The sequence below is a fragment of the Hirundo rustica genome, chromosome 5, assembly GCF_015227805.2.
Source record: "Hirundo rustica isolate bHirRus1 chromosome 5, bHirRus1.pri.v3, whole genome shotgun sequence".
Classification (NCBI taxonomy): Eukaryota; Metazoa; Chordata; class Aves; order Passeriformes; family Hirundinidae; genus Hirundo; species Hirundo rustica.
In genome coordinates this window covers 35,492,248-35,518,945 of record NC_053454.1, presented here as the reverse complement: position 1 = coordinate 35,518,945, position 26,698 = coordinate 35,492,248, and the positions used below count along the sequence as shown (strand labels likewise).

At 36.5% G+C, this 26,698-nt stretch overlaps 1 protein-coding gene across 1 annotated transcript in view; it reads right to left on the bottom strand.

Annotated features, from left to right (window-relative positions):
- The window catches only part of GPM6A (glycoprotein M6A), a 115,615-nt gene extending 90,545 nt beyond the window's left edge, over window positions 1–25,070 (bottom strand). The window contains exon 1 of the mRNA XM_040064484.2: window positions 24,485–25,070. Within this exon, the coding sequence (XP_039920418.1) occupies window positions 24,485–24,521 (37 nt within the window). The 5' untranslated portion in view covers window positions 24,522–25,070. The remainder of the gene's footprint in view (window positions 1–24,484) is intronic.
- Between the last annotated feature and the right edge of the window lie 1,628 nt (window positions 25,071–26,698).

Below are 26,698 nucleotides of genomic sequence, written 5' to 3'. Positions count from 1 at the left end.
CCAAAGACTTTAGAACAAACAATAACAGAGTCAATTGCTGTGCATTGCTTCGTTTTATTTGTAAGTTTGCATTTCTGTCCCTCCCACCACCACTCTAAGACAATAGACACATTAAAAGGGGGGGGGAAGGATCCTCTGCCTGTTTCAGCATCCAAGGGTTTTTTCCTCCCTGCCCTCCAGCGAGACCCCATGAGAGCAGCAGGCTGGGAGCCTGCTCTGCGCATGATTCCTGGACCACTGCCGTTGCCTTGCCAACGCAAAGGGAGAACTCAGGGCTTACATTGGGCATTTCAATGCAGTGACCCACTTACTGTCTGTCAACAAATTCACTGGGACAATAGTGAGTGTAACACATTACGGAGATTAAATCCCAGGGACTGAACTACAAAGATGTCTGGGAAAAAAAAATCTTTGTCAGTTTGAAAAGCCAGAACACTATAAACAGAGTTAACGGTAATATGCTTTAATCTTCCCATGTGTTTGTTGCTTTAAAGGAGAAATTTCCACCATAATAATCTCTATTCATTATTTGTGTATTTATTTTTATAAATAGGTTCACAAAACTAAGTCAATATTGCCATAAGAGTAATGGGAATGAAATAGCTTTTGTACATTGCATTCTTGGCTAGAGCTGACCGGAATTAAGACCTGAAAACCTTCTTTCAAGCTATAATGCAATGGTTAATTTAGAACTTATTTGTACAGATGGCTATCGTAGGAGCAAATCATTACAAAAACCCCCACAGTGATTTTTGCAAGACACTTAGATCATGGATTTATATTTAAAAAATAACTATGTGCAGGCTAGTTACAGGTTTCCCATTCAATTCTGCCCCTTTACAAATGTGTCATTGCAGACATGTTCAAAATCTTCCCTCTTCCTTCATTTCCCAGTTTCCTTCAGTTCTTTTAATTTTCTGCAAATAGATTATTCAAACATAAATAATTTGCCTAAAGAGGCTGGCAACTACCAAGAGACCTAAATATACATAATGGTATATTGCCAAATGTATGTTTAATATATGTTTACCTACATTCTTCAGTTTCTTAGCAATATTATCCTGCCACTTTAAATGAAAGTCAGCAATTTTTTTTAAACGCATGTGTCACCAGTTACCAAATGGAATTATCTGAGGAACCATGCAGTGAGCAAAAAATAGCTGCAGCCTTCTGCAGTATCTGCAGAAAAGGCTATTTTTTAATCCAGTGAAGGTTTATTTATATGTTTTCTCTTAATATTTTGTATATTTCTATAAGTTGCATGGCTGTATGAGACGATATTGCAGTGTTCTATTGTAATTAGATACCACCAAAATTCTTGGTTTGGATTATTTCTCCATCACCTACCTCCAGCAGAAATACCTTTCTAATTAACACCTAAGAGTGGGTATTGCTTCACACCCTGAAACTGGTATTTCCAAATCTTTCTGGCTTGCAGACTTCTATAGGTTCTGTATGACATTTTTTTAAAAATCATTTTCAGGAGGTGTGGGGGAATGCAAATGTTCCTCATGTCTGTGTGAAATTACTGATACCAGACAAATTGAAAACTTTATTCTACAAAAATCAACACCAGGGAGTGGTAAAAATTGCAGTTCTAGATTATATACAATATCCCTGAAATTTTGTCTAATAATTAAGCTAATTTAGAGATATGGTGAACCACACACCACCCTATTAGTTCCAGCCACCTTTTCCAGGCACATTCCTTATATTCCACACTACTGACCACTCAGTCCTTCCTCTGGGCTCTTCCAGCTTTGTTTCTTTACACAAAATTAAATCCCAAATCTTTCATATCTTTAAAAGTCTCCCTAAGCCCATGCTACTATACAAAAGCAACACAGAGGCTCTCCTTTCCATCTCTCAGGAGGGTTATCTTTGTTTATTATCTTGTCTTATCCCATATACAGTTGAATCCACGTCTGTATTTGCTGTTTAAAATATCAGATTATAAAACCACGTAAGTTAAATTCTTTAAACAGTACATATTTTATGAAATCCTTAAGCTCTCGTTCTTCACAAATACTACATACCAGTAATAGAGATACACCGCTGTGTTGATTTTCTCATTTCACTCCTTTCCCCTATTCCTTATACTCGACTTCTCTCATATGTAGGAACTTGCATTATTATACCAATATTTTCCAATGTAAAACACTGTTTTTATTTACTAATTTTCCAAAATCAATTATTAAGGATGCATTTGGCTATGCATGGTGTCCCTCCAGGCTGCAATATCCAAAGTTACAGCCAAAATACCTCCCACTATTTCAAAGTATGAAGTTAAAGGAAAATATATTAATTTTCTCTCAGGGTTGTGAAATCTAACAAGCTTTTCTTTGAACAACCTTAAGATCTCCTTTAGGATTTACAGGAGGGACTTGAAAACAGCAATGGGACAGGCATACTCTCAGAGGTGTGCTCTTTGAAGCATTCCTAAAAATTCCTTCAGACTTGTTCCAGGAAATTTGTGATACACACACATACACTCAGAGATTTGCTGTATCTGTAGAAAAAATGCTGTCAGGAATACAGTCCAGGTCTGCTGGGCCGTAGCACAGCTTCTCCTGTATCTCTGCAAAACAGGACAAGGAAATAATCATCCTGAACTGACTGCATCTTATGGAAACCTAATGGTGCCCTTGTGAAGAGGGAATATCTGCTGGTTTACCAAATGCTCTCCATGATTTCCAGTTACCGGAAACTCTACAAGAATTCTTATGGCCCAGTCTGCTGTTCTTGATTGCAGGACACATGAACCTTCCAGCTCCCCTGTGCTCCTCGCACGAAGCAATCTGCTTTGCATCTGCCAGTGACTAAAAGGAACCTAGGTTTCTCTTCAACACGTCCTTAAATGAGAGTCATTGTGAGAGAATGATTTCAACATCCTTGCCTCTCTGGAAGTGAAGCCTTCCAAATGCTGTCAATGCTAAACTGGGAGAAAGTACTACTTCAGCTTTCTCTCCACCTTTCAAACCACATCTGGAAGGAAAAAATCAGACTCTACTATATGGTCTTATGTAGTCCTCCCTTCCACAAGTCTGGCCCTTCTTCCCAGTTAGCAGCTTAGGGAAAACCAGCAGATCTCAGTCCAATGTCCCCTATCTCAATGAGAAACCACTGCAAAACATATTTCTGAAAGCCAAATACTGAGGGCAGCAAAAATGAGATAATTCAATCTTTTTTACTAGAGGAACATTCTATGATTCATTGCACTTGTTGCACTGAGCTTTTGGCAAGTATCACCAAAGAGCAGCCTTCGCAGTGGACTATGCTAAAGCTGCTGCTCAAAGCAAAGCAATGTTTTTACATAATTTTTTAATCAAAATTAATGCGCACATCCTATGCAGCACTGCAACCTAGATGGTGATACTAGATAACTAGAGAACCATGACTGTGAGAATGATCAACTCCCACCTGACTCTGAAACGGTGAAGGATCTGCTTCTCCAGCTGGATCCCTGCAAATCTAAGGAGTCTGATGGGATTCACTCTAGAATCCTGGTGGAGCTGGCGGATATTTTCACAAAACATCTCCAGACAATCTTGAGCAGTCTTGGGAATCCAGAGAGGTCCCAGATGATTGAAAGCTGGCAAACATTGTTCCAGTTTACAAGAAGGGAGAGAAAGAGACCCCAACTACAGGCCTGTCAGTCTCACTTCAGTGCCTGGTAAAGTTATGGAGAGGATTATTCTGGGAGGTATTGAAAAACATCTCAAAGACAACACAGTCCTCAGTCACAGCCAGCACTGCTTCAGGAGAAGAAAGTCCTGCTGATCAAACCTGACTTCCCATTATGACAAGGCAACCCACCAGCTGAGGAAAGGAAGCCAGCTGATGTGATCGTTTTCTATTTCAGTAAAGCTTTCAATACTCTCACAGGACCCTTCTGGACAAAAAGTCCAGCATGCATCATGTGATCGGTGAGCAACTGGCTCACAGGCTGGGCTCAAAGGGTTACAGTGAATAGGGTGACATCAAACTGGGGACCTGTCACTGGTGGGGTTCTGCAGAGCTCCATCCTCAGCCCTGTGCTCTTCAACATCCTCCTATACTACTTGGATGCAGGACTAGAAGGAACCCTAAGCAAGTTCACAGATGATAGGAAACTGGGAGGAGCTGTTGGCTCCCTTGAAGGCAGGGAGGCCCTGCAAAGGGGCCTTGGTAAAGTGGAGGGCTGGGTAATCACCAGCCACAGGAAGCTTAACAAGGGAAAGTGCGAGATTCTGCACACGGGATGAGGCAGCCCAGTATGTACAGCACGGACTGGGGAACGAGATACTGGAAAGCAGTAGAAAGAAACCAAGGGGTCTTTGTTGATGGCAAGTTGAATGTGACTTATTACACCAACCATGTCCTGGGGTGCATCAGGCGCAGCATTGCCAGCTGGGCACTGAAACAGGCTCCCCAAGGAGGTGGTCACAGCACCAGGCCTGACAGAGTTCAAGGAACATTTGGTCAATGCTCTCAGGCACGTGGTGTCACTTTTGGGGCTGTCCTGTACAGGGCAATGAGTTGGATTTGATGATCCTTGAGGGTCCTTTCCAGCTTAGCTCATTCTGTGAAACAGGGCTAAGAATTTACAGGAATTCTGCAGCTAGGAGAAGGCATAGCATTTTCTGTTTTCTTTTGCCAGGGGCAATTGTTACAGTCCTTGAAGCTTCCTTTCTGGCTAAAGTCTCAATGCCAATGCCACCCCCGACAGCTTTGCACAGATCTAATGTAACTGCTACAGAAACTCCTTCTAGATGAAAAATTATTTTACTTTTCTTCTCTCAGTTTCTTGCTTCAATAGCAAGTAGCAGGGGTAAAATATTATGTAGATATGATATCACATTCCCTAAACACAGAAAAAAAGATGGAGACCCTCCTGTCCTAACAACTCTCTCTGTACATTAAACCCTTCCAACCCGTATAGTTACCTAATTTGCCCGCCATTGGCAATTTCAGCAGCTATCCACCCTCTCACTCCACATAAGACTGCACAGCCATGGCTGTGGCCCATCAGACATCCTCACTACCCAGCTCCTGGAAGCGCAGATCTCCACTGAAAAATGACCTAACACTAAGTCTCTACCCATCTACTGCATTCTAAGACACCCCTAGATACAGAGACTCTAATTACACATCCTGAGTAGCCCTCTTATTATCTGCTTTAGGAGCCATGAAATCCATTATTCAAGTGAAAGGGACTGCTAAAGGACAGCTAGCATTACTATCATAAAATAGTTTATTGTATAAGACTACATTAATTGTCATCAACTGTAAATGAGGCCTGACTTGAAAATCAGGTCTCCACGTGACACTTAAAACAAGTTTGGGGCCATTTTTTTGCCTTTGCATATAGGTGTTTGTGTTTTATTTGTTTTCTTTATTGTTTGGGGTTTTTTAGCAGGTCTTCTGCCCTTTCACTTTTTTATTTTGTTCTGGAGCTTTCAGATAGCATCCACCTCACATTTTTAAGATGTCTCATTTTTTTATGACATCAAGACTGATATTTTTATCTAATCATTATTACACAGTCCTTGAAAATTTTGACAATCTAAGCAGATGTGGCCCACAACTTCAGGCAACAGACACCTCATGTACTACACAGATGTTCAAAAATTCTCTCATGCTGAAAGTCTCTTCCCTCTTTTGTTGTTCTTTCATTCTGTAGTGCAAATGAATATTGGTAATCATTTATTTCTTCCAGACTAGATCACCCTCAGATCTACTTGACTTTGCTGAACAGTGGATCATGAGAAATCTGCAAACACTTTCCATTTTCCTCTTTCCTAATTTCTCTTGGTGAGAAATGCCAACATGAAACTGTGCTCTACCCCTGCTGCTAGCACAGGAAACTTTATGGGTCTGTTTTACTTCATGACTCTGAATGATGGCCTAGGAATGCTTGCTACACAGTGGAGGCAAATATTCTACAAAATAGATTTTTTTTTTTTCTCAAAAATATATACTTGAAGGTCTGTTCATCGTCATTTACAGGAATTTGTTTCACAGAACTGGGCAAACCAAACCATTCTTTGAAACATTACATACTCTGCTCTTCTAACAACAACAGTATAGTTATTTAAAAGAAAAATATAGTTACTGCACAGCTAGTACTACCTACTATGACTATAAAGCCTAGATTGCAGACCCAAATTGCATTAATTTTCTAAGAATCTTTTGGTATAACTTCGCCTGTCTCTAATCGGGACTAAGAAAAGCACTGTTTCATGACTAAACCAAACCACTATAAATTTACTGCCTTTTCCACCAGTGTATCTCTCCCCCACAAACAGCAGTCTTACTTATGGACAACAAGTTTTCTATATATTTATTCTGGTTTTGGCCAGGGCAGAGCTAATTTTCTTCAGCTGGCATGAGGCTGTGTTTTGGATTTGTGCTGAACACAGGGCTGATAATGGGGAGATGTTTTTGTTATTGCTGAGCAGGGGCTGCACAGAGCTGAGGCCTTCTCTGCTTCTTGCGCTGCCAGGAGGAGGAGACACAGCCAGGATGGGTGACCCCAACTGACCACAGGGATATTCCAGACCATGTGACATCATGCTCAGTATATAAAGCACGGAGAAAAAAAAGAGGATGTTTGGAATTATGGTGTTTGTCTTTCCAAGTCACTGCTGTGCATGATGGGGCCCTGTTCTCCTGGAGATGGGTGAACACCTGCCTGCTCATAGGAAGTAATTAATTTCTCGTTTTGTTTTCCTTGTGTACATGGCTTTTTTTTTTTTCCCTATTAAACTGCCTTCATCTCAACCCATGAGTTCTCTTGCTCTTACCTTCCCTGATTCCGCTGGTGGGGGAGTGAGTGAACAGCTGTGTGGGGCTTGGCTGCTGGCTGGGGTTAAAACATAACAGCACGTCATTATATAAAGAAAGCACTACACTTAAGAGGAAAAAAAACCAAAAAACAAAACACAACTTCAAACTTCTCAAAAAATTGCTGTAAGATTAGATAGAATTATGAAAAGTCTTCTAAAATGCTTGAATTCATAAATGCATTTTCATAGGTTAGCATCAAATTTGTAAAAAATTAATGCAAATCTTTCTTTTGAATACTTCTCGTTTGAAAAAAAATACTGAAAGTAATTGGAAATATGCTTCTGTGGACTGACCTAGTATCATTAATCTTCTCTAGCAAGCTAATTTTACTACTACAATTTCTGACTGGATGTCGAAGATAAAGTTCCATCCACTTTTTCCCAACCCACATACTGGACAGTCTATACTTCAGAAAACCTTATATTCTACGCTTCATCTGTTTAAATAGCAATAAGTCCTTCCTGCCTACTTTTATATCTAGGGAAGCCTATAATAGTTTGACCTTGCTTTCAGTCATTCTAAATGCAACATTTTTTGTCTGAGGGCAGAACCGCTCTTCAATGTTATTCAACACATTAGTGGCAAACACTAGGTCCATCATGTGCTTTGACATTTAAACTAAAATACCAGAGGCTGAGGAATACCCTTATTTATCACAGGAAAAAATTAAAAAGAAAGAAAATAAAATGAACCAAACTTTCAAATTCTTTGGAATCACATAAATTAAAACAAGGATAGGGCCCATACATGCCAAAAAGCACTGTCAGAGCCTCCATATAATCCATATCCTATTGATGAAACATATACTAAATGTAATTTTAAGGATAATATTTTCATTGAAGCCAGTAAGGCCAGAAACTTGTTTTTGTAATGAAACTGCTGAGATTTTGTTCATATTGCATGATTTTTGGAGACGCTGTTTGAGAGGACTTCAAACTTGCAACAAAGCGAGGGATGCAGAAGACTGGTTATTTCTACAGCTAATCTAATTGTACATCTTGTTAACAGACAGCAGTCCTAAAGAAGGGGTTATAACACTTGAGCATGATAGCCTGAATAGCAGACATAAATCTTGCTATAACAGTGTAGAGCTCACCACAGCGCGTTGTTCCCACTAAGACAAATTAGATGGTGGTGCTAACAGTTTTGGGGAGAGACCAGATGTGACATGGGACCACACTGCATGCACCATGCAGAAAGATGTTCAGAGACTCTCTTTGCATGGGCTGTACACCGAATATATTCAAAGAAAGCAGACACATTTAAGAAACAGCATTTTGAGTATATTTCTGTTAAGAGGCCTGTTAATTTTCAGCCTGCAATTTTCTTCATATTTGGGTTTATACTCCATCTTGTGCTGATAAAACAAAGTCTGTATTTTTTTGCTGCCAAAGGCAAAAAATTTGTCATAATTTCAGTAGCTGAAAATGTTGCAATTACCTTCCTAAAGAAAAATAGCCATTTATCAGAAGAAGATTCATTTTTTTTTAAACAAACCAGCAAACACAGGCTAATTTTTCTCTGTTGGGTACCACTTCTATATATTAAGTTTTAAAAGGCATTAATGACTAGTAGAGACCTATCCATTCAGAACTTTCCATATCACATATTATAATCACTAAGAAATTCAGGTTTTTTTGAAGGGAATGAAGTTAACAACTTTCTGAACTGTTCCTTCCTTTGGCATGCTGCACAGACATCCACCATATGTATATCATAGCACTCTGTCTTAGATTATGTCACCGCTAAAAACCAAAGGTCTGTCACTCTTCAGTTTAACAACACATATGCCATATGCGTAACGAATGCAACTCCTTTAGTTTTGTTCATTTAAATAAAATGTTAGACTAGGAATTAAGATGGGACAGGAAAGAATCTTTAATTACACTGCATTTCACCCTTAATAACAAAGAACATTCGATGCCTGCAGTTTATTTATTTATTTACAATTTAGTAAGTATTCCTTAGCATAGTTCATCTTTCTTTAATACCTAGAGGGCTCAACTGAGATTTCAATGCAGAATTGTAAAGACTTCCACCTATTAAAGTGATAAACAAGTCATACAATGAGTGGAAGAATTGTTTCCTATATTGCTTTTCAGAAATGGGAAATCAAGACACAGTGTATTACAGAGAGATTTTTCAGGGTTGCAAATACTTTTGTAGTCATTTCTGCAAGTCAAACTGGAAAACGTAAATGATACAAACAATCTGTTTCAGATATTTCATATCTCAATCCAGAATCTTAGATGATATCCCAGTAATGTCACAAATCATTATTTCTAAAGCAGTAACTTATGAATTACTGGCTGAAAGAAGAGCATACTTTTTAATCCAATAACATAACTTTTAATACCTTTACTGTTTCACAACAATTTCGCTCCCCAAAATTACCAGCTATGATGGAAATTATTACGTTGACATATTTTCTTTTTGTAATTGTGTAAGCTGAATCTCACCCTCTGGGTGAAGAACCTTTTCCTAGTATCCCCACACAAAAAGAATTCATGTTTGTACCTACTCAACATCCACACTGCTGAAACTACCTGGAGGTCTTTGATTTGATTTTTGCGTTTTTTCTCGTCATCCCATTCATTGAAAGGCAGTTGTTGGTATTTTGTAAAGTTACTACACTAAAGATATTGTTTTGACAACCAGTTTATCCAAATGTTCTGCCTCATGGAGCCAGGGAGATGGAGTATGTTCATTAAGAAATTTATTTCATTTTCCCTAAAGGTTTGCTTTAGTTCACGTTTACATTTTCATGCTTCCGTTGCAGGACTTTCGTAACCCAGTTCCACAAACTGAAAACTATCATCTCAGTATTGCTTTCTTTAAATGTTAAAATAGATTAAGTTGAGTTGGGAGAGTTCACTGACATAAATATAGTCTTACTCATTTTGGCTCCATACTCCATCCCTCATTTACAAAAAGTGTGACAGTCGCACAAATATGTATTGAATACAAATCAGCCAACTTTTTGCTTTCAGTGTTCACCACCATTACAGTCGCAAATATTCTGGTTAACTACCCATCTTATTAGCTCAAATATAACAAAAAACTGAACAAAAGCACTTTTTTCTGTGAGTGATCTAATTTTTTCCTCCTATAATCTTTCAAAAAAATCTTAAGATGCTTTTATTTGTGTGATTTTTTTTTATATTTATTTTCTCTCAAATCCAATTACAAAGCTCAAAAATAGCATGGTACCCTCGCTTAACTTTACCACCATTAGGTGGTAATTAAAGTTGGAAAATAGCAATTGAAAGATTTTTTCTAGAGGTTTTTTGTAGTAATTGATTCTGAAAGCTGTGTACCAATTACAAAATCATTAAAATATACAGCATTCCCAGCCTTCTCTGTCTTGTTAAAGTATTATGTCTTTGTGAACTGGACTTAGAATTTAGTGTTTTGATGGCCACAAACTATGTAGATGAACCAAATCAATTGTGATCTTCAGCACACTAACTGTACAAAAACGTGGCCACTGTCAGGGAAACAAATGTATGATAAACTAAAGAAAAGGAAAATAAAGAGCAAATAAACATGCAGAATGATGTTCTGGGCTAAAGTTGAACTTTGAACCAATGTCAGAAGCACAGAGAATACAAGGATACACCACTGACAGTCTGGCCATGGAATCCTTTATTCCTCTACAGAGGAGGGTGGATTCCATTCATTTTTAAGCTGTGCAGCTCGCCAGGATGGAAACATAAGAGCGAAAAGGAGATAACAAGCTAAAAGACAGTATTTCAGTAGATGATAGCTCAGAATAAATGAAAGCATAGCTGGTAGCGACAAAATGAAAGAGGCCTGCACTTTTGCACTACCCTGATACTGAGGAACCTAAGAAACTTTATTCAGAGTTCTTTTTCCTACATATTTGTTCTTAAATAAGACTAGTATTGAAATAGCAGAAAACAATATTCTAAAGTTTGAAGAAACTGTCCTCAGGCATTATGTTTTTCAGTACAAAAAAACCTCCAGAATGACCAACTGCTGAGAGGCTTTCTTTAATAATATGGCCATTATTGCTTTGAATATTCATATCTATTTTTGAACTTCCATGTACTGCTAATAAACAGTATATCTGTTGAATACATCTGTAGGCTGAGTAACTGAGATACAGAGCACTTATTAATTACACCACTGCCATTGAGGATGTAAAAAGACTTAACTGATACTAGCTCTATATATATACTACAGAACCATCTCCGTAAGATGCCTTAAAAAACTTCCAAAAATGTCAGACCTTAGGGCAGATGTTTGCCCTCTACATATATATAAATGCCCATTTCTCGCTCTTTTGAATAATTTGTATTTACAACAGCTTTGTTGGATTGTACAAGAAATACAAGACTGGATAAAAAAAAAAAAATTGAATACTTTGTTCACTAAATAAAATTGTAAACCAATACGAGTATTTGTCAAGCATTATGTCATAGAGAAACCTAGTTTCAGTTTTAATGCAAACGACTGCCTGTTATGAAATGAGAGCACACTGAATTAGTCATTTCCATTAAATCTATGAAGAAGAATTGCCTAGCAACCAAGAAAATTAATTCAGAGATTAAAATAAACACTGTGACACTGACAGAGCAACTGCTATCCTACTTCAATAATGATAAAGAACAGAAAAGAGGTGTAATTCTTCTTAACGAAGGTAAAACAAACAATTTCATAAAATGATTCATAATGGACAAAGAATGAAAACAAAGAGTCAAAGCAACTGCACAAAGCAAACGCAAATAATCACCCTCTTTTTATACAACATCATTGCAATGAAAACCATTGAAAGTTTTTCATATTCTAACAATGGTGAATGAATTGTTGTGGAATTTTCTAATATGTTTTCCCATTTACAAAGGAGAAATTTGTTTCATTATATTCGTTCTATGCAAGTATTCTATATTTTAGTACTTACTAGTTTAAGTTATTATAGAATTTATGACCATGCTTACCTGAAAATTCTGCATCATTACTACCCACTTCTGCCCCTAGCCAAATTATTCCTAATCACACTTCTGTAGGAAAGCTTTCAAATTATACAGTTTATCACACTGAGATGGTTACTGAAAAGAAAAACCCAAACAAACCAAACCAAAAAGTTAACAGATTAAGGGCAGTGAGGATGAGTGCAATAATTTAATGATGGCTACATATTGCTTGTTACATCTGGGCCGTTGTGTAATTCATTGTCCCTGAAGGACCACAAAAAGCCTAGTAAAATTATCCCTTTAGAAATAAAACAACCACATTCTGTAACAACATTGAAGTCTATCACTTTGTCAAGGTATTAGATTAGAGGAATGATTACAGATCAGAGATTCTAGAGTGGCACTTTCACACCTCCAGTAGGAAACAGTCCATCTTTCCAGCTTGAGGTACAGTTAGTATGGAGACAGAAAAAAAAAAAAAAAAAAAATCAGGAGTGATTAAGGCAAGAATAACACAAAGGAGAAAAAATGTATCCCAGAGGATATGACAAGACAGCAACTGCAGCAGCTACATCAAATCTAGTTGAGTCTACATTAAAAGATAATGATAAAAATAAAACTGTATGAGGAATAAATCAAGACAGACAAGCAGGAATAACAGTGTATTAGAAGGTAACTCCCCAGGCAGGGACATAGCTACTCGTCTTTCAGGAAAGTGTATTTCAGCTCTTTGGTTGTGTATAATACTCACAAAATATACTCACTGCCAGCTACAAGTTGTTTAAAATCTTGAAATCCATATATTGCAGTCACTAGATCCAGTTCAGAGGTGTCCGAACTGCATTTTAAAAGTTCATACTGTCAATAATTATGCAATAAAGAAAATTTACTCATCTTCTAGAAGGGGATATGACAGGTAATAAAGGAAGGATATCTGCTGGAAGTACAGACAATACAGATGGTACAGACATGCAATAGATCAAAATGAAAAAATATTAATAGCAAAACGTCCCCATTAGATAAACACAGCAATAAAGCAGATAGAAGAGCCCAAATGTCCTTAACAGGTTCCCTTGTGTCTTAAATATTTGATGAATATACCAGATGGGGAGGGGGGAGAAAAATATCTTGTCTGAGCCACAAGCATAAACACAGCTGACTTAAAAGACCTATCCACCACTAGGTTATTATTACACCAGTGTATTCACTAGTGAACAATGTTCATAAATCTAGAATAATTTGGAGATATTGAAAGATGACATCTTTGAGAAATAGTAGCCTCCATATGCTGTCAAATAGCTGAAATTCATTTTCATTTTCTGGCCTTTGTGCCACATGTCATGGGTGTGGTTGAATCATACATGTTTTACTGAATTCTTAGGATAGTCACAGTGATGAGCATTATTTTTATTAATTTTATTTATATTAATGAAGTGCTATCAAAAATAAAAGATACATCAACTCTACATGCAGCAGAAAAAAGTATATTTTTTTTCCCTTTAAAAATTTTAACAGCAAAGTTCTTACCATAAAAATCTTAGGAAAAAATGCATGGTGCTCAGACTAGACATTGTCAGAGTCCACAACCTTCTAATAAAAGAAAACCTTATAACTGATGTTCAGATCAGAAGGATTTATTAAATCTACTCCAGTCTAGCCCAAAAATACAGGCAAATAACCAACATGCCGGTGCAGACCTACATTCAGAGATCATCTATAGTTTGTTACAAGAGGACAGCAAGAAGGAAAACATCAATGTCAGTCTTGCACTAGAAGCAAGAATTTAATGAAAATAAACTCCCAGATAATCTTAGAAAGCAGACTATGACCATGCTGCAGGGGAAGGAAAAAAAAAAAAGTAAAAAGAAGGTCACTAGTAGCCTGCTTTGGGAAAAATTCCTTCTGCACAGCAAATTTGATGATCATCTTGGCTTAAGTATGTGAACAGGACACAAAATTGTTCAATGCCACTAGAAGGTCCGGTATACTCTGCTCAGGAGTAAATCCAAATTCCACTAATTCAAAAGAAAACTACAAAAACCTTCAAAAGAAATGGATCTAAGAATAATAATATTTTCTAGAAACTGCAGATAGCCACAGGAGATGCATAGCATATTAATCACTGTAATATCATGTGATACAAATAAAAAAATCCCTCAGCTGATAAACAAATTCCATTCAACCTTCCTTCCAGTCTCCTCTCAAACCATTTTAAATTACATCATCATGTTTTCTCAGAGATATCCTGCCAAAAACCTGACAGCAACATGCAAATTACTCCATGGCATTGTTAGGTTCTAATCTTAGATGTTCATGTGCATCCTTTTTGCTTATATTGGTATAAAACCAATGGGATTACTCACAATGCATGACATCAAAGATGTATATTAAAGTATTTGCAAGATCAGAGCTTTATGATCTTGCAAAGTCATTTATTTTTCACATTTTCAAATTACTGGTGTCAAATTTTTGGAAGTAATCAAGGGCCATACATGCACTTACAAGCAAATTTTAGTCTTTTCCACAACATTGGTAGGCAGCTGGGGGCAAAAGGGGTCCTTAACACTATCAGAACTATGAATTTTCCAGCAAAAGGAAAGCATTAGGTAGCAAATATAAGACTTCGAGACTAAATAGTAGACGTTTTGTGATTCAGAGGGGTAGATGTCAAGTTGATTATGGACACCTGGAGAATAAGACAATTTCATTTTAATCTAATTCAGCCATCTAGTTAAGTAACATGGCAAAAAGGTGCCTGACTACACCATGAGAACTGCAAAGAGAACCTCTCATCAGAACTGCCACTAAGAGGAAAGGTGAGGAAAATCATGGTTATGCTCATTTATAATATCAAAAGTGTATGTTGGTCAGAAGCAGTGGACAGCATGTCAGTAAAAAAATTACAAGGCTGAGAAATTCTCTGAATATAATTGTGTTGCTATATTAAAACACCACATCAAATGGGAGAAGCATTTTATATATCCAACATACTCAGACTCATATTCACAATAATGTAAGTCACTGTATTTGTGTCAATGAGCTAGAAATGTAAATTCCTTTTCTATACAGGACTGGTTTATCAACAAGTCATGAACAAAGGCAAACTATTTTAAGCAGGAAACATTTCATACAAAAGCTATTCAGTTTAAAAATCAATAATACAACATTCAATAATACAATCGAATATGTTCATGACCTACACAGTCGCTAGTAGTAAATTGTCCCTTTCTCAAGGCAATTTCAGACATTTACTTTCATCCTCAGTTATGCATATTGAGTTACTATTTACAATGACTTATCAACCCACTACCCCCATAATTTCAAGTACACGTTCTTTATTGGTTATAAAGTTTTTCAAAAACACTATCTTTTCAGTTTATAAGTTCTTTCACACCATATGCAGACTTCAAAATATTATTTTATTTTACTATCATCATTATCAGTAAAAACAAAAATAATTTCACAGACATCTGCTCAGTTAAGATTTTTCACAATGGACTAATCCAGCAGCTAGAGAGGCTGTATTTGGGGTCACTGCACCCAGCAGCAGCTACTGCATCCTCTCTTGCTGCGGCTGCCTGGCCTGTTTAACACTGTACTCAGGCAGGGCACAGAAGAATTTGTCTGGTCCAAGTGACAGCAGCACATTCTTCTCAGTCATTCCCCACCTCCTCCACTGGAAAGGGAGCAAATCAAACATAACCACCACAGAGAACAGACCCCAACTCCAAGTTGTCATGAACATGGTAAATAAATTACACAGAAAAATGTAGCTGGAAATAAATTTTCATCACAAAGATCACAGAACAAGCAGACCAGTAAAGAGCAAGGAGTTGCTGAATATATATCACTTAGTACATATGAACTAAGACACATTATGGTATTTGACTGGCAAAAGGCAAAGACTAATTTACTGGACAGGCTAAGGTAACTTTACCTTGTCTATTACCATTCACTAACAAGGAAAGCATTCGTCAACTGAATGACTTCACTGTTACTTAGATAACTCACAAACATTCCCAAAGCATTCACTTCACTGATGGTAACTTTCCCTGTCTCAGAGACAAAAATCTTTCGAAGGTTGTTTGGTGTGAGATGAGTCATAAAATGATGAAAGAGACGGGGAGTAAACAACGTGGCAGATGGAAGTAGAACACAACAGGTTGTATGTATTAGGTTTCTTCTGGAGAGATGAGAGAAAGAGCTTTGTGCCATCCAAGCACAGGGATAAGTACTTAGTTTGGATAGGTTTCCTCATCTAACCCTGCAGTACCAATTGAAACCATGACATCAGAACCTCAGGATCTATTCCTGCATAAAAATACGCAAATCTAAATTCTTAGCTATGGTCAAATTTTCTCACCTGAGAACTGCAAAGATATACCCCAAACTCTTCCTATGGTTGTTTTCTAAATGCTTTTAAATTGATTCAAAGTTATGCCAGGTGCTTACTATTCCACGTATCTTAATAGAGCAAGAGATGATTTGGTCAGAAAGCAGGGGGTGGGAGGCTTTGATGAACTACATAGAGAAAGCTAAGCTGATTCACCCGTAGCAGAGGGTGCCACTACACTGTGGAGCCTCCCACACTGGCTACCTATCACCTTGCTAAGCAAGGATGTGCAATACCAGCTTCCATCACCAGAGAAACTAGGCCAACAATTCAATTGTGATAACTTTTCCATTAATGTGAAGTGATATACTTCCCTTTTCCAACTAACAGAATCTTTCCTATTTCTCATCACTTTCAGATAAAACCAGACTTACTCTCCCCTCTTCCCTCACCTATAGCCTCAAATAGCTAGAAACTGCCCACAGTTACAATATTACCATAGTAATTTTATGGTATTATTAGTAGCCGTGAACATAGCTGCTGTTTTACTTGGGGGGAAAATGTGCATAAATTAATTGTTCACTATTTTAAAAAGATAATTCAAATTTATGCTTCTATTAACTTCTTATGTGAAACTCCAATGTTCTTTCAACTCTAATATTGTCTTCCATCTTATCTTAGTGGTGGATTTGGCAGTGCTAGGTTTATGGTTGTTCCTGATGACCTCAGAGGCCAGTTTTGACCTAAACAAGCATAAGAGTCTCCTATTTCCCTATCAGTTTCAGACTTCTGAAGTCCTCTAAAGATATTTCAAATTCTACTGCTTATTCCTTTCTTCTTTTCTTCATTTTTCCTCTCTTGAACATCTATCAGCACAATCATAAATCATCTCTACTTTTTTCCTCTGTGCCTTAGTGCAGAGCAATCCCTGCCTAATCACTTAGCTATGCTACAATACTCTCTTCCTTCAAATTCCTCCTTTATGTCCAATTTTGCCTGTATAAAATCATTCTTCTGCAACCTGAGAAGTAGGATGTGACCAGCTATGACTTAATAAGCATGCAGCACTTGTCATCTCCTATTAAATGTTCCTAGAAGAAATTTCAAAATGTTGTGGAATTTAAATTCCACGTCTTTCAGGTGTTAAAAAGAAATTAAAGAAAGTGTTTCCAAAGAAAAATAAAAACCAGGACAGCAATCAAAAAGAGCTACTTTTTCTTTCTTTTTTTTGAAGAGGAATTCTTAAAAACTGCAATCTTGGGTACAAACAAGAAGACACTGACAAGTGAGGGGTAAAAATATTTTTGCCTTAAGTTTCTTTAAATTCTGGGAGTAGTACCTTTCTGAAAATCTCATATACCAAAGGTGCAGCAAATGCCTTTTTTTTGGTGTAGTTTTATACCAAAACCTCAGCAAATGCACTATTCCCCTCATGCCACTACTAAAAACCCTGAACTTTTAAAAAAGTGGTACTAAATTTATCGTGATAATCCTTTGCTGTATAATTGTATTCCACTACAGGGGAAAGAAAATGAAACTCATTGTGTGAACCAAATAAAAAAGTCCTCGGAAACTATCCAAGTGAAAATGTCAGGTGCACTGTAAGTGTAGAAAGAAGAGTAAAGCTTGCATCTAGTAGATGCATTTCAGCATCAGTTATTTGGAAAAATGTTGCTCCAGATGGCTGAAGTATAAATTTTGGAAGGAGTACTGAACTCCTACATGATAACTAGTAAGAAGGAGATGAAAATTTTTGAGGGGAAAAAAAAAAAGGTAAAAATTAGCCTCCTTGAGACTAATGCATTGAAGCATAAGTTACCATGGACAAGCTAAGAGAATATGTAGGCCATTTTTCTGTGCCAGTGCTGCTCCTTCTTAAGGCCCTGGAGCACACGTACGCAATAGTTCCCAGTTTTGTTAATTCCTACTTGGTGTATCTCTTTGACCCTCTCAGCTTTGATGCTATGAGTTAGATCCCTCTGCAGCTGAGAAAATGACAAGGCTTACTCCTCATTCCTTGCACAGTGGAACTGAAGCCTCTCTAATTTCCCACTCCCACATGAAAAAGATTTGTGACAACACATCAGTGTGGGACTTGCTGCCTGTCTCAGAAATCAGCCATGTGATAAGATATGGGCTGGAATTTTACATTTTAGTCACTTGAATTGGCTGAAAATTCTTCTGAAATAGAATTGCCAAATAGAATATTAACAGACAGAGTATTTAATAGTAGATCAATATTCACCCTTCCCTTTTTTACATTCTGTTTTTTAATGCCTATCAGCTGCCTTTATTCTTCATGGATTTTATAAAATCATTCTCAGTGTCTACAGTCTCTGGCAGAACAGCCCAAAAACGTGGAGCTTTTTTTTTTTTTATCATTTTCTACTCAGTCCTCCATATAAAATTACTAGGAGGAAATAGCATAGGCTCACCTATGTATATGGGGAGGATTAATAGGTAAAAGCTACTTTATCAAGAAAGCAATCATCGTTGTGTGAGGCCAGTAGCATTTCCTCCATTCTTTCATGTTGAATCTTAGTGCAGTGGCAGGCTACTTAAAACAGGTTACAAAGCCAGATTATTTAAGGTTTTTATGAGAAAAGAATGTACAGTCTCAATCTAAAATGAAAATAATTTGGATATTAAGTATAACCATCTCTCAATCCTTCTCCATAAGGAACTTAACCACTCAGCTGAATCAATTTTGCTCTGTCTACAGTATTGCATTGTCCTTCCTAATTTCTTATTTTTTTAGAATAATTAGAAACCCAGAGTAGCCCTTTTTCCTCAAAGGTGAGCCTTTACTTTCACAAAGTGGCGAAGAAGATTTTTATAAATTTGTATTGTTATTTTGATACAGTATTTTTCCACTAATTGGTATAAATCAATAATCTAAAGTACATTCAACACTTTTTTCCTAAGCATTTACATCTCCTATGAAAAATCTTTTTAATATAGTTTATTTATGAAACTGACATCCAAGTGTCAAAATAACCATGAAGACTTAAATTTTCACACATTGAATTGAGGACTCCATCTGCCTTGGGGCAGCTGGAATGTTTTTTTGCCCTGAAAGAGTGTATATAAAATGATAATTAAGTCATATTAATGCTGGATTTTCATGCCTAGGACTAGTATAATGTTAAGCCTGTTAGAAATACAAAGTTTTCTACTATTAACAGAGACATTTCAATGTTAAAGATTAAATAAGCAAGCAAGACTAAATTTATTTACATCATTATCTATGAATAAAAGCCTAATGTATTGAATAATAACATATTCAAATTACAGCTCTACAAGTCAGTGCTCCTTATTCAAGAATATTAAGTAAGGTAGCCTGTAGTAGCTACATAAAGGAGAATAACTGCTACAGTATTAGAACAATTAACTTCAAAATCATATTGACTGTTATTGCATTTTTCTTTAATAAACCATATTGATTAACTACTAAGGAGCAGGAAATACAGTGAGATAATTTGCCAGATGCTAAGATTTATTTCTATATTTAGCATTGATTACAAAGAAAATTTATTTACACCGTTAGTGATTTTGTAACGGTTAAGTGAGTATTTTATCTGATGCTCTTATTATAACACACACACCTTTAAGAACAGGAAACAACAAACATGATGAAAGTAAAGACCATTCTACTCTGAAACAACTTGCAAAAATCCAATCTGAACACAAGCTTGGGAACTAAGCCTACTAAGTTGAAAAGATATTCCCAAACTAGAGATTGACCTCTGCCCACCATGTTCTCTTTAATAATGAAGCGATACAAATCCAGATTTGGTATGAAGAGTATCAGCCAGCAAATTTCTGCTACTTCCTACTCATAGGGCCAAATTTAAAACTATCTCCAAGTTACTTTTCAGTACTAACAACATAAAAAGGATCTAACTGAAGATACAAGCATGGCTCCCAATCAGTGTGGCATTTACACTAAAGAATGAAAAATAACTCCTCTGCTTTATTTACAAGTATTGTCACCAGACAATATCAAAGTGCAAAATAGTGGGATTTCCTCACTCTTGTTTTACCCAACTCTGCAACAACAGTCAAAAGAGAAGGAAAATTCTTCTCTCTTAGAGGTAAATAAGACTTAGAAGACTAACTTGGAAAGGATGCCAGTAGTGTATGGACTGTTTGGTTGTTGGTATTTCTTAACATGAAATAAAACACACAATTTTCATCTACTCTAAACTATCCTATTAAGTCAGTCTACCATTTTCCAAAATTAAGAGGAAATAATTTACCCTCTCACGGCTGAAGAAGCAGAGGCTGTGTGTACACTTTACTGACAACATCCTAGTCTCCTTATCATTGTCTTCCAAATCTCTGATTAAAGCTCTTCTTTACTGGTATGCTGTGACAACAAATGAAAAAGCTCTGATAACAGGCTAAGGATCCACTTATATTGCTAATGCAGCCCAAACATTATTTTCTGGCATTTAATAATTTCTAGTCACAATAGTATTACATTTTTTTTGCTATCCTACTGGTGAAACCATAACTGTGTTAAGTATACACAGTTAGAGCTTAGTAAAATTAGTATCTTCCTCATTTTTGCTGCTACACAAACCCATAATGCTCCATTCATTCCTAATACTTTATTTTACATGGGAATTCACAACTGCAAAATTAAGTTATGGACAAATCATTAAAAAAGGCAAATTCATCTTCCATGTAGTGCAAATGGTGTAAGTATGATTTACTGTGCTCCAGAACATTTCTCTTTTTTTCTGAAACAGATTGTGGTGAGAATAATCTATCACTCCCCTGTACAAAGTTCCTTACAAGTGCAAAAAAATTACAGTGCCTGCCTTCTGAAAAGTTCTTTATTGGGATGAATTACTGGGGCTGGGAGCACCATAGTAATCTTAGGTCTGTCACAGAGGGAAGACCTGAAATGCAGGAACAGGACATATACCTTTTTCCACATCATGAAGCTATCAGTTTGACATCATTGTCTTTCAAACACTGGCAGCTGAGACCCACCACTGCCACATGCAATTTATGCATGAGGTTTTCAAAATTAGCATGCATCCCTAAAGACATCAGTGAAATTACTGCTTCTTAGAGGACCTGATATTTTTTTAAAAAATAAACCCAGTTTAGTTATCCTGGGTTTTCCAGACAGCAAATCTGCAATCAAATGTCTTAGTATGCTGGAGGTCTGGGATGTAGCATAATGCCAGTGACACAGAAATTGTGGACAAGTTGTATTTCATTCTGAGATGTTATTACTTTTTGCCTTTTTGGAATACATTTTAGAGTTAATTTACTTTTGAGGCATTTGAGACAGACATCCTACACACTTTCAGCTCTTGGACAGCTAGAGATAACTGCAGAGCAAATACCTTTGAAACCTCCTCCCCAACCTGTACTGTCTTCTGAGCAAGGGAAATGTGACAGCAAGAGGGGAAAAAAAGGGAGTGGAGGAGGAACAAGAAGTCTTCCAGTACTTTACAACACGAAACTTATGAAAATAAATTATTATTGGTTTAGATATTTACAGCTTTACACATGAAAACCACTGGACAACAGCTTTATCTCATTTTATCATATTAAGGGTAGTAATGCCAGTAGGAAAACACACTTTCTGTGACCAACAGAAAGAAAATGTCATGGGGAGATGTCCCTTACTTTGATGTGAGTTTCTAGTAATTCGCTACTTCCAGAGGTAAAAAAAATTGAATGTATTTCCCTGCTTACAATTTTCCAGGATACAGACATAAAGGAATCATAAGTGTTAAACATTAGACTGTTGAGAGACTGCAGCAGAAGGTCATAATTTGGAACCGCTGTATTAATAATTATGTTTGCACTTAATTATATCTTATTTCATAAAATCATCAGAAATAAAAAGACTTCCAAATCTGCTAGAGCTATCTTGATCTTATTTATGAAATGCATCAATATGAAGTTATTCACTTCCATCATGGCTGCTAGCAAGACGTAATGCTCTTCAGTGGGAGGTTCAAAGCATCTGCTGTGAAAAGCACAGGAGCTGATAAGCAGTGACGATTTATACTCCCATTGATTTTTGTATAATTCAGAAAAGAAAAAGAAAAACATTTTAATTTGAGATGACAGGAGGATGAAAAATAGAATATATGAATTACAATTACTGTTTCTGAAACACTACAATTAGCAAAATTGTTCAGGAACTATCCTGTGGATATCAATTAAACACACAGCAGATAGATCACACTAAATGAAAGCAAAAAAACCCCAGAAACTATGGAAGAGAACTATCATGTCATACTAGTACCAGTCAATATTTTTCAAGTGCAAAGTACAAAACCTAAGAAGATCCACGATTTCATAATCATCCCTATACTTCCCTACCATGCAATCATGCACAACAAAACCTCAAAACTGAAAATATTTTTAAATTTTCCTCCTGAATTGCAAATTTTCTTGAAACTCTAAATACATTTTAAAAGCTGTCATAACCCAATGAGGGGACATGACATCTTTAAATGACAAGTTCACAGGTACGGCCACAGAAATTAAGCAGCATCTCCTTTCACACCAATAAGGAAAAATACACATGATTTATGAGCTTTTAACATTCTTGTGGCACTGTCTGTGACAACAGCTGGGTACCACTAAAGGGAAAAAAGGCTGAACACATGGCATTTTAAATGGGGGTGGGGGGTAAGTAGTGTTAGCTGTTGTAATCACACTATTAATCACACAATTTTGAGTGGCTATTGGTCATTATCATATGAACAATGAGGACACAGTTTATCAATAACAAACTCTTTCAATATACAAAAATTATTCACTTTTTATCTTTTTTTTTACCTCTTTCTAATAAGAATTTAGGGATTTTGAATTTCACACTGTTTCTTCAGGCTACATCATTTGGCAACAATGACGTATTTTGATTCCTTGGTCAAACAGTTCAATTTACTTGTTTTAAGAAGCAAAAGAATGCATTTCAGAATTTTTTAAAAAGCATGTCTTCAATTTCTACGTGTAAACCATCCTAAACGATTTGAATCATACAGTAAAAGTATTGATTTTACCTTTGGGAAAAAAAACACACCGAACCAAAACAAACCAGAAAAACTGACCTGTCCTGTACTTTTCTATTCTGTCTTTCATTCAACTGAAGAAACTGCTGTAATCAGATACTAACCTTTTATCCATAAATGTAAGTGTGCATACACATGGAGCACATATATCCTCTTCTAATGTTCTCATGACTATATACTGTACATCTAGATCAAGTCAAGACCATAAACAATTCAAAGCTGTATTCTGTCTAAATGGGTCACTTACAATGAGAAAGCAGGACATTTAGACTTAGAAAGTATATTGATCAGGGAGCAGAAAAACAGAATATGGCATCAGTGCAGAAAAATATGCCTTTACAGGCAATTTATGCTAAATTATTTGGCAACTTCCTATATCCTCCTCCAAAATGGAAGTGAATTCAAAAAATGTAAGATGAAAAGAATAAAAAATTACCATAGCAAATATTCACTAGGATTTACCCTTTGTACTTGCAGTAAAGAAAAATGAAAAAAGCCTTAGCTCCTTTCACTACTGTTGTCGTTTGTACAGAATAACACTTAAGTGAAAAGACTGAAAACACTATGTCTCTGAAAGATCCACACGTTAATTAATTGTCCACAATCACTTTAAATTGGACCTTTAAGTGCTAACATTTCCCACAACATTCAGCTGTTTTCAACGAGAAGCCATGGAACAGAAATGCTCTGAACGAGCTGTGTACATCATGCCAAAGCAATTTTAGCTGCAGCCTGCAAAAATTAATTTCTGCAAAAGGCAAACCTTTGCCATGCATATATTAGAATGACAGCAAGTCTGCTGCAACACATTACAAAACCAGAGCGGCAAAAAGGCAGAGAGAAATTTCAATACTGCCTAATATATACAAAATGTACCCCATGCCTTTGTTCAGTCTGGATTCTCATTCAAGGTGTAAATACTGGTTACATTGTTAGAGATGCAACTGCAACCAGCTCCAAATACTGTGTGAGCAGCTCTCTCATAGTTCACACTAGATTCCCTTGACCCAGCTAGACAAGCGTGAAAATGTAAAATAAATGAACATTAACAAAGACTAGTCTGGAAAGCAGGCTGCATTAAATGCTCGCAACATTATTTGTACAGATGCAAAATTTGCTACCTACATTCTTTTTATTCTAGATATCAGCTGGCAGTCACTATACTAATGCTATGTGCTACTACAGAGAGAAAAATGAAGCAAATGATAGAAAATAATATGTCTTTCCTCATCTGCCACATATAAATATTCCCCAACCTTACAGCATGCTGCTAAGGCAAATAAGGAACAGCAAAATAATTATCTCCATGCAAAGAAAAAGCAATTTTAACACAATACCTTTCTGTGTTTGTCCCTCTTCCATATTCTCTTCCATGGCTACCTTTCTTCGCTAGAAACAGCTACAGAGAATTAATCAAAAGCTTCAGTCAGATGTAGGAAAAAGTGTGGATTTTTTTTTCCCTGGGAAGCTCCAACAGCAGAGGCTTAGGCAAGTCCTCAGAGCTTAGCTAAGGCTTCCTCACTCTCCTTGTTTGCTTGGAGACAGGCTGTCAAGTGTAATTTCATTCAAATTACTCTTCCGTGAAGATTATCAATTTTTCTTCTCAAAGCTGCCCATTGTGTACCACTGTAAGCAGGTATTCAGATGAACAGCCTGTGAATTTTGGGGGGAAATTTGGTCTGAGCCCTTATGGCAATGACACCGATTCATAAGCCTCACTTTGCATATAAAATGGAGTAAAGAAATTGAGGTTTGTATTGAAATCTGTGTTTAAATTGAAAACAGGCTGTGCTGAAAACAGATGGAGGGGTGTCCTCCTAAGGGGAAGCAGACCACCAACCCATAATTCCCCCTATTTGCTACTGAAGTGGGAAAGCCCAAATGCCTGTGGGTTCTTTATGCTGTATTACTTGTCTTTCTCTCTCTCTCCCCCCGCCTCTCCCCCTCCTCCTGTATCAGCACATTTAAGAATAATATGACTCTTCATTTCGCTTCTTCTCATCTATCTGTATCATAGGGAACTAACAAACATAGACTATTGCCGTTACAGTATTCTAAAACATATCTTTATAGCAATACAATTTTGTGTGTATGTATATGCGTTTACATACACAAGCACAATTTAACACACGACATTAATCACTGCAAATTTTATGCACTATAAACATTCTCATTGTCTCAGTAAACTGGAATTTAGAGGCACTTCAGAGGTTTAAAACAGTTCTTGCATCAATTATTTTTCTGATTCCTCGTATCTCAAACCAGCTTTTTTCAAAGCTCTTTTAAGATAACTGGATCTTAAAATGGTGAAGCACCACATGTGGGTATGTACACGAGGAAGCACACACAAACACATGCACTGCTAGGAGTTTGCTCTGGAAAACCATAGGTTAAATACACGGTGAGGGTACCTACTAATTTGGGGAGCTCTGCAGTCTGATTTGGAATGCAAATTGGACGCTGCAGTCTAGCAATAAATTAGCATTTTTGTACCTTAGTCTACAGAGTAAGATTATCATTGTTTTAAGACTTTCATTATTTCACCAAAAGTGAAAACTTTACACAATTCCAGTTTTTCTTTGCAGGTTTAACTTCCCATCCTTCTGGGCGAAGTGACAAAAACTTACACAAAAATAAAAACTACCATGTCTGAAAATCCCTATTAACATATGATAAATAGCTCATCCATTTACTTCATGCTATCTGAATACATTGACTTAGTTCTGACTTCTGAGATGCAAAAAAAAAGTTGTTTACTTTGGCTGGTTGGGTTTTGTTTGGGATTTTGTTTAGGGAGGGGCTTTGGGGAGGGGTTATTTTGGGGTTTTTGGTTTTTTTTTGTAACCTGTTTGCATATAAATCTGTTCAACTCTAGTTCACATCAGGATAATTATCATGTATGAAGTTAAATGTATGTATATATAATTAAATAACTGAATCATTATTTATAATTCAGCATATTTCCTACCATTTTTCCCCTTTTAATTCATGTTTCTAGGGCTCAAATTTCTGGAATAACTGGAAAAAATTATCATTTTTTTTCATTCTCCGATCTAATTGATCATTTAAAAATCAACATATTGAGCAGGTCTATTTGTATAGAAGTGCTGCAAACACCATACAATCTAAATGTCTACCATCTTTTAGGAAGTATTCTTTTAGACTGTTTTAGTTTATTAGGAGAGGCATATTTCCTTTAAAAGAGATCTCCTGTGTAAGTCTCCTCTGCTATTCATTCTCTTCAAAAATCTTTTCTTACATAAGCATTAACATATATTCATATTTCAAAAAGGGGCTGGCAAATATTTTACCTAGGCTGGCAAATTGCTTCTAAGTTGCATTTCTCAATAGCTTCAAATATTTGAGGTGACTAACATCATCAACAGTGATGTTTGCAACAATGGAATATATAGGTCACTCATGAAACCAAATTACCTCATTCCTTGAAGCAAACATACAAACTTTTTTCAAATATAACAGGAAACAAAAAGAAAAAAAGTTTGGAAAGAGATAACTAGGAGAAGATATAATAAAGATGGCAAAATCTTGAG